Consider the following 9,977-nt stretch of genomic DNA (forward strand, 5'->3'; position numbering starts at 1 on the left):
CTTGCGACTGCGTTAACTCTCTGCCTTAAAGCTGTCATTCCACATGTTGTTGTGTTACAGATGTGGAAACATTTATATTTTACTTTTTTTTTCTAACACATAAATGTTTCAAGTCATACCAAATTCGTAACTAAGGACAAATAAATAATATAATGACTTAAAAAAACTAGCTTGCACTCATTTTAAAAGGTTCGTCTTTTCTAACCTTTTTTTTATTTCATTATAAACTTTCTGTGGTTGCCCCTCTCTGTTACTCAAGCGCTTCCCCTCAATAACAGCCCACGCTTACCTTAGATTGACTATGAGCCATAGATGTACTTTTAGTTGCACACTGTAGTCTACTAAATTATATGACAGTTGTGAGACATTTAGGAGCTTCTTTTGAATGCAGGGCTTTTCAATCAAGCATTAACATTAAAATTGTATTGTTACATCCGGTTCAGTCAATTTAAGTTTTTTTTTCTTAAAAAAAACAAATTGTGCTGTGATGTTTTGCAATACTCTGCATTTTTTGCCAATCAAACATTTCTCAAACCACATCAACATTCTGCATTATACATCACTTTATTTACTTTTTTTTTTTTTTTTTTTAAATGTGTATGGCACTTTTTATACAAACAAAACTGCACAAAGTACTTCATACAATAAACCAAAATTATATAAAATATGTAAATCTTTTAGGTTATTGTCACAGTCACTCATTCTGTTTTTGTTTTATTATTTTAAATCAATAGCAACAGTCCACCTAAGCTGATGGAGACCATGTGTGGTGGATGCTCAGCCTACCCCTAAAAACTTAAATTAAAACTAAACAGCACTGTCAATGACACAGGAAGAATGTAATCCCATCAGCATCATACTGGAATATATATGTGTAGATTAAACTACCATGCTGCTGCAAAACACAAACATCTACATGTTCTGAAACAAGAAATACCATTGATAGTTATTTAGCGGCTTTAATAGTAATTTGTAATGATTTCTCTCGACAGTGCGTGGTGGTATTCGGTGTTGTCATGTATTTGACTGACTTGTTTTGTGCCAACATTATATTATGCTCGGCTCATCTTACATGTTGGCTGATACTGTGATGTACGGTTCAGCGCAGGTGTGTGACTAATGCCGAGGCTATTTCCCCAAAAACGAAACCTGGTGAGCTGCGCAGTCGCAGTGGGTGCAGCCCAGCAGTATATTCTAGAGAAATCCATTTCGAGTTATTTATACGTCGGTGGTGAAGTTACTGAACGACTGCGTTTACAGCGTCTGAAAATCTGCAGTTTTGTAAAAGAAAAATCTACCAGAAAAGGGAAGAAGGCTGGCTTTTTCTCAGGATATATCCGAGGTAAGAACAATGGTTGCCTTTGTTTTTATTTATTTTTAGTAGTGTAACAGTTTCCCTCCTCCTCGTGGTGCTGACATTACGGAACAAAAAGTTACTTCTCCCTACTTTTTGTCCCTACTTTTTGTCTATCTATCTTTATTCATACTAATCAACAAAGGCTACCACGTAATCGTGCTTATTGCTATATAAATATGTTTGGTATTACGGAGGTTTCTGGTAAGTATGTATTCCCCGGGAAGAGTTTACAGGGAAAAGGCGGGGAAAAATGCGAAATTTCAGAAAGACCGGAAGTGAATAAATAGCAATCGTAGTTTGGACAAACATAGTTTTTTTCCTCAAATTTCTGCTTTTATTATATACTTTTATTGTGCTTTTAGTCTGTATCTCTCGGTAGTTTTATCCATTTGACAGTTACATTTTAGTAAAATTATACATTAAAACAATAATTAATACTATTAATGTCATTAAAAAATAGATTTGCTGGAGGCTATAATTCCAGAGGGTGGTTAGGTGTATTTGGAGAAAAACACACACCAGCACACACATTCGTATTTTTCTTTTTGTTAAGAATAGTCCCTTGTGAATTACATGCTGTGTGCGAAAGGGCTCATTCATTGTAATGAACTCACAAAGAATTATCACCTAAGACTGAAATTCCCCTCAGCTCTGTATCGCATCTTTTAAAAAATGTCTTTGCTTTTTTTGGCACACTACTGGTTAGTTAAGCTTTTGGCCACAGCAGACAGCTGATTTGTACGGTGGCCCTGAGAGCTCAATACATTGCAAATCAAGAAAATTAATGTAAATGAAGAAACATTTTTCTTCACAACAACAAACAACACAAAACAACAACAAACAAATATGATGACACATCATGAATTTGACAACCGCCACAGGATTTTAGACATCAACCTCACCAACTTGACAAAACACTAAAATGTCATCTTGATGACACACTTGACATCAACTTTATGTCACACTAACATATCAATTTGATAATGCATCAAAACATCAAGGTGACAACAAACTGAAACATCAACTTGACGACACGAGAATATAAAGTTGAAAACACACCAAACATCAAACTGACAACAGACTAAAATCTCAAATTGTAATTCGACTAAATCATATGACAATTCACCAAAATATCGAGTTGACAATAGACTAAAACATCATATTGACAACACAATAAAACATGAAATTTTGCAAATGATCCACCAGTATTTTGAATGAATTTTGGCAGTACCATCTCCCAGTACAACTACCCTACAAGGAAGGATAACTAGGAACTAAACTTTAGGCTGTCTGTGATTCCAGTTTGAAAACTTTAATAACAAACTTTGAAAAGATAAATCCACCTGTGCCAGCTTCATTAACATTCATCTGTATGTATGTAAAATAATAATAATAACCAGTAATGGGATGAATGTATGTTTTGTTCTTGGTTTTTTGCAGAGAATGGTATACTATAAACACCAAACCTGATAATGAGATGAAAGGAGAAAGAAATCATGGGTGAGTCCTCTATGAGTTTTGATGCGCGTAGTATTGTATTGTCATATTAACAATGAGTGAAATATTAATGTGAAATGTTAAACTAATGATGACAAACCAACGTTGTTCACCCAACTCTGCAGTTTCACCAAATTATATAGAGTATTTTTAACACACTGTTGTGGCTTTACAGACCACAGCTTTACTGTTTTGGTTTAATTTCACTGCTCATTCTCATAAATGTTATTTTCACCTACAGCTGTTTTTGGCAAAAACACTAGTGTAAATCTGATTAAATAGACAAAGTTGGAGACTAGCTGGTGAACATCGTGGAACATTTAGCAGTTAAAGAGCCATGGTAGACACCAGACCTAAGCTATCAGGGTGATCAGAAACATGACTTCAAATGAACGCAAACGTTGACTCGTCTCTGCTGAATATGCAAATAGGCATTTGTTCGCCAAAACAGTCTCCATATAAATATTATATGGTGACATGTAAGTGTTGTGTGTACAGCTTGTTTCTCTGCCCCCAAAAGACAAAAAAAATTAAATTACTGCTTTGAGGATTTAAGTGTGCAATAGGAATTAAGGGGCTTGTGGGCAAGAGCCACATAGCAGAGGAAAGTTGGAAGGTATTTAGATACAAACACATTGTTGGCATTGAATTTTTTGTGGGATATGTCAGCAAACTGAAGAATTTAGAATACTGTCAGCATTTACAGTAATCTATGTGCTATTGCCAAATATCTCTAAAATTTACAAACCACAAATATGCTTGAAGTGTGGAAGGGAACTGTAGTGCATCTTTGATAATTTTATTTATAATCAAACATAGGTTTTTTCTGTCTTTTCTCACTATAAAGCTGACAAACCTGAGCAATCTCCCAAGGGTTGGACTGAATCTCAAGTGAGCGACTGGCTAAAGTCAATTGGAGTCAAGGAGCAATACATAAATAAGATCTATGAGGAAGAAGTAGATGGACAAATCCTACTTGAACTGGATGAGGACTTTTTGAAGTCAAAGATTGGCATGAAAGCCGGCCCTGCTCATTTAATTATTCAAAAGAGAAATGATCTCATTACCTCCAAGCAAAAGTCTCAGGTGAAGAAAAAGCTCACCGGTGGGAAAAAAACTGAGTCGGAACAGACATCAGTTGAATGTCTTCCTAAAACAAGTGAAGATCCTCCAGCGGAGATTCCTGAGAGAGATCAAGATGTCTTAAAGAAAAGACAAACTTCTCTGGAAAAATGCGTGTTGACTTCGAAGGAAGACTGCAGACCACGACCATTTGATCAAGAAGGGATTGAGTTCATATATGTAAAACACACAGTCCTGCAGCCTGAATCAGGTGCTTTTAATCTGATATCTCCATGCCATGAATTTAAGTCTTTTGCTACAGCTGCTGAATTGGATCGCACAAGACTCCAGGCGAAGTTTGCCAAAGAGGTCCTCAAATTTGCTATAGGCTGTATGAATATCAGATCAAATGGCACCATTCACTTTGGTGTGATGGACAGCAAGGAGGATGAAGGACACGTGCATGGTGAGATAATTGGCATCGCTGTAAAAGAGAAAGACATTTATGTAGATGCTTTGGACTACATTGAAAAATGTATTTCCTCGGACAAGGAGCATGTACGCCTGTGTGTGCGGCCACCAAGGTTCATAGAGGTTATGGATCGAGAAAGCACAGAAAAGAAGTATGTGGTAGAGGTTGACATTGTGCCTTCAGTACGTGTTGTTAAGAGCAAGGTGTATAAAGTTCGTCTGCCAAACTTCAAAGAGTCAACTAACAAAATAGAATATGAGAAAGAAATGATTCTGCGGAGAGTGGGTTCAAAAACAGAGCAAGTAAGCAACGAAGACCTTGGTGATTTTTACCAGCGAGTCCAAGACAGGGATGCCCAAAGAGAAGAAGCAGAGAAAAATCAGTTCCTTAGTGCCCCAGACTTATGCCAAGACCTCGGACGAAAACTCACAATGCTAATGACTAGTGGGAAGAAATTTATTGAAAAGGAGAAATGGTTCATACTTGTCACAAACAAATTCAACCCTGATGATCTTTGCAACATTGACTGGCTTCTTAACATGAACGTGTTCTGTGTATTTGACTTTGACCCAGACTCAAAGACATCGGGTCTTTGCAGTAAATACCTTCAGCATCATGCTGCAAACATGCATTCTCTGCAGAGCTATAGGATATCTGGTGACATGACCATCAAAGAATTCACAAGCCACTTGCATCTGTTTGAGCAAACTAGCTGGATCTTTTGTAATGGCCGTTCTGATTTCAAAGGAAGTGAAATGCCATGTGATGAAATGACCTGGATTAAGTCAAAAATGACTTTCCTGCGGGAATCTGTGTCCTTGATCTGTAAACAAATCTTGCCAAAGGGAACGTTTCAAGTCATTTTTCTTCTCACATCACCAGTTGAGAAACCACTCTTGCACACCTTTAATGAGTTCTTCACGGACATGGAAGGCCATGAAGACATCATCTGCATCTGTGAATCACAGAAAAACTTCCAGAAGTGGCAAAGCTTTGCAGAGGGGTCATGTCGAACAGAAACTGTGAACAACTCCAGTGTTGTTGGGATGAAAATGAGTCACATCAATTCAACTCTGCAGCAAGTACAACCAGTAAAAGCATGTACCAAACAATTGCCAGTCTATGTAAAAGGGACATGTCTTCTTGAAACCCATGAAGAGGAACAGATGTATTCCCTGGAAATTCTGACAGTTGATCATTGTCGAGAAACAAATGAAGAATTTATCAATGAGGAGAAAACAATCATTGAAAAGCAGTTCTACCGGGGTGGAAGAGTGAACTGGTTGAATTTCTGGCTTGCTGGCACAAGTATGTTGGAGAGGTAATTAAGAGAGATGCTTATTATGAAGTTTCCAAACTTCTACGTGATGCTTTGGAAAGGAATGCAGATCAAACACCGGTAAACAGTATAAACATCTACCATCATCCAGGAAGTGGTGGAAGCACTGTGGCAAGACAAGTGCTGTGGAAAAAACAGGAAAGAGCTAAGGTGTGCAGTTGTGAAGCCTTCATACTCAGCTGCTGTTGTTGCACAACATGCAGTTAAACTAAGAGAATATGAAGAAAAAGATCCACAAACATGTCTTCATGTGCTGCTCCTCATTGAAGACTCCGACAAAGAATATCTAGATGATCTCAGGAATGAACTAGAGGTTGCCATTAACACCAGAAGAATCCAGTATGGGACTCTATGCTTCATTTTGTTGAGCTGCAGACGATCCCATGATCCAGAGAAGAGATGCAAGGAGTCCCCACTACAGAACGTGTCTGTCACTCACAAACTATCTGCTGACGAGAAAAGAAAGTTTTCTGGAAAACTAAAGTCACTTAAAGAACAATATGAGCCTGACTTCATACTGACATTTGTTTTGTTGAGTGAAGGATTCAGTGAGAACTATGTTCAAGAGTTTGTGGAACATTTGCTCAATGGCATTGATCATCAATCTGTTGTTACTCGCCTCATACTCTATGTAGCACTGCTGAACACTTACGTTCAAAACTCGTACATCTCACAGTCCCATTGTGAAGCTTTGCTTGCCTTAACCATTCACTTGGAAAGGTTTCGCCAGCATGAGTTTGAGAAATCACTCAGTGATCAGGCCAAACTGGTCTTCTTGCACCTGAGAGATGACAAGACGCACATTGAATCAATCAGAATCATCCACCCACTTGTTGCAAAGGAAATTCTCCAACAACTTTTGGGGAACCAACAGACCCAAAGCAGTTTGGCAATGGATCTGCTCTGCGAGACAGTGCTTTTTGAGCACAGATTTGGAAGGGACGAATATCTGTCATTTTTGAGAGCACTTTTCATTAGGCGAGCCAGAATAAGCAAAGGGGACAAATATGATAGTTTTTTCTCTCCTCTGATTGAGCATGTGTGTGAAAAGGAGAAATGCCCAGACAAAGCAATTGAGTTACTAAAAAGCATTCCAGCGTTTCCATAAAGATCCGTTCTTTGCACAACAACTTGCTCGTCTTCATTATACTTACGAAAAGTTTGAAGAGGCAAAACACTGGGCAGAGACTGCAGCTAAACAGCAGCCCAACAACTCATACATCCTTGACACAAAAGGACAGGTGTACAGGAAATGGTTCCAAGCTAAATGCAGAGCGTTTGACAACGACAATGTTCCAAAGACAGCCCAAAATACAGCAGATGCTATGGAGACTGCGCTGAAAGCACTGGAGTGTTTTCAAGAATGCGAGAAAGCAGCTAATGCAGATATGGAAAACGTTAACAGCTCAGGGTTTTTTTCAGAAGTTGAGGTTGGCTGCAGTCTGCTCAAACTCATCTCTTCAACCCAAGTGTTTGCAAATGGCCATTCAGAGTGTATGAAGTACCTGCTGACAGATTACATTCCAGAGGAAGTTAAAGATGCCTGGGAACCATTTCATGACCGTGTGAAAAAACTTCACAAGACAATGCAAGATGCCTTGGAATGGATTTCTGAAGACCTCAGTTACTTCCAGACAGACATCGGGGAAGATGAAAATGAGACCGCTGAAAGACCCGAGGAGAAGATAAGCCATCCTCTGAAATGGCTGGCAAAAAAATCTGCAGAGTATGGGAAGTACTTCAGTGAAGCATATTCTACTGCACTTCTACAACATGGACAATCAATCCCAGCCAATCTGACTCCTTTCCAGAAACGCATGATCATCTATCATCTTGGTGGAGGTAATGTAACATCCATCCTCTCCAAGCTAACTGACCAGAAGGATGCAATATGTCTTCTAGAGAGCATTCTTTCTCTGTACCCCAGCAATCCAGTTCAGGCTAAATTTGGACAAAGGGACATTATCAATTACATATTGGCCCACATTTCTCTGAACTGCCTGTCACCAAAGAATCAAAAGGTAGCTGATTTTAAAGATCTACAGGCACTCTGTTGTCAGTTCCCAACTGATAAAAGGAAATGTTTACCAGGTGCCCTGTTCTTGCTCACCTTGCTATTCTGGCCAGAGGATCATGACACAGACCGTGAGAAAGAAGCCAAATATGAAATTGTGCAATCAGCTGTTGAACACCTGGAAAAAGACTACTGGACCAAGATGAAGGACATTCCTCAGAGGAAAAGAAGGATTTACGCCCACTTTTTCCTGGGCAATGGAAATGGATTGGATAAATTTGTCCACAAGAGAAAGTTTGAAAGAGTCACAAAGGTGTTCTCAGTCTCTGAGAAACGAATGAAGTGGTTTAGGGGTGAAGCATGGAAAATGCCAGAGATCGCCAAGATGCTGAAACGTGTTTCTGGATGGACTGAAGATGGAGTGGTGTACCTTGAAGGTCCTCGGAAAAAGAAGTTCAACATCCTGCCTCTTCATGTACCTTCAGTGCCTCACAGTAATGAAAACATCACGTTCTACCTGGGGTTCACATTCAGAGGCCCTGTTGCCTACAACATCAATGTGAAACAATAGACTGTCTTTGAATAATGATCCTGTCACATAAGCTGTACATCACCTTGCTAGAACATAGCTCAAGGACCACCCCATCACCAACAGCAAGAACAGATTACGCACAGAGCAATTCAAAACACACAAGCCTTCTTTGGATAGTTTGTAGGCAAATTTGTAAAATAAGTATCATTTTGTAAAATGCAAGATAATTTGATATTCACATTCCCCCCTCTTCTACTGGTGTGTATATCGTGTACATAGCTAAAGTCATAAAATACAGTTTTTGTGTGTTTGAACATGGACTACAACATGGTTAACTGCATTCCCAGAGTACTAACAATGTAAACCGAATTTGCTACTACAGCTTAATGCTTCTTAAATACGAACTTAAAATCCCTGTTTAGATTTATGTATCTAGGTTGAACTGTTTTTTTTTTGTGTGTGTGTGTGTGTGTCAGGTTTTTTTTTTTTCTCCTGGGAGTAAGGAGCGTTTCAGAATGCATCTCCAGTGGAATTTGTGCCTTGATTTAGCTAACTGGATCACCTTTTGTGTTATCTTTTGGGTAACCAAAACAGTCAAATTGCACAGCACTGCAATTGAAACATATTTTTATTGCCACATATTTTTAATGTTTTATCTATGTTTTATCTATGTTTTATCAGAACTAGATTGCTGTTAGACAGAAAAAAAGTGTATCACACAAGATGAAATGTGATCCCAGCCATTCCTGAATGTCTGATCTGTTTGTAGATCATGATTGCTTATATTTGCTGTTCTACACTTTTCAGGATACAATGTGGAAACAAATGGAATTTATATGCTACTATTTTCATGGATATTGATTTTATATTTTTTGAGAATAAATGTATAAAAAGCTGAACATGTACAGTTGGAGGAGAATTTGTATATACGTGCAACAGAAAAATGTGTTTTGAAGTGTAGAATTTAATGGTTGTACAGATATTGAAAAGCCTACACTTCACACAATATATAAAAAACATCCTTCAAATGAAACGAAAATTATGGCTACAGTGCTTACCTGTACTTTTATTGCTATATTTTATATACACATACCATTATATTGAATGATTGTTTTTTTAGTAACATGACAGATTATTTGATTCTGTAATTATTGTGTTCTTAAATATATGCATAACATGTCACCGAATGAAATAAATGTTTTTTTTTATCTCCTTCAATTTTACCTTTATGTTGCAATTCTTTCATATATTGCATCAACATTTTAAGTTCATCCAATAATAATGTTTTTTTCAGAAGATATTAATTTATAGTGAGTTTATAGTGGCAGACTTTTTAAGACAGAATTGGTAGGCCTATACTTGGCACCTCACAAATTTTGAACTAATTTTAATGGTTTCCAAGAAACTTTAATATTTTTTAAAAGTTACAAAGTGTGAGTACGTAATGCAGCAAATTCAAGAAAAGTAGAACTTGCAACTTAGCTTAAGGTTAATTATATGTTGGCGCTAAATCATGCAGCCTCAGAAATTATAGAATGACCTGAAAATCAAAATTTTGGATTTAGTTAGAAACATTGTGGAGTGGCCAGATTTTATGACTGAAATAAGTTTGTCAGATCAGTCAGTAGAGGATTAACACATTTGCAATGCTGATTCAAAAACAACCTAATTTTGAGATATTTCTAACTAACTCAAACTCAAAAC

The 9,977-nt window shown here is 37.6% G+C and overlaps 1 protein-coding gene across 1 annotated transcript; it reads left to right on the forward strand.

The window, feature by feature from the left end:
• Nucleotides 1–1,205: 1,205 nt before the first annotated feature.
• LOC121957229 (sterile alpha motif domain-containing protein 9-like) lies at nt 1,206–8,809 on the forward strand. The gene is given in 6 exon segments (XM_042505768.1): nt 1,206–1,342; nt 2,798–2,857; nt 3,702–5,687; nt 5,690–5,856; nt 5,858–6,813; nt 6,815–8,809. Coding segments are annotated over 5 exon segments (4,611 nt in total). The 5' UTR covers nt 1,206–1,342; nt 2,798–2,853; the 3' UTR covers nt 8,313–8,809.
• Nucleotides 8,810–9,977: the final 1,168 nt, after the last annotated feature.

Source organism: Plectropomus leopardus, chromosome 17, assembly GCF_008729295.1.
Source record: "Plectropomus leopardus isolate mb chromosome 17, YSFRI_Pleo_2.0, whole genome shotgun sequence".
Classification (NCBI taxonomy): Eukaryota; Metazoa; Chordata; class Actinopteri; order Perciformes; family Serranidae; genus Plectropomus; species Plectropomus leopardus.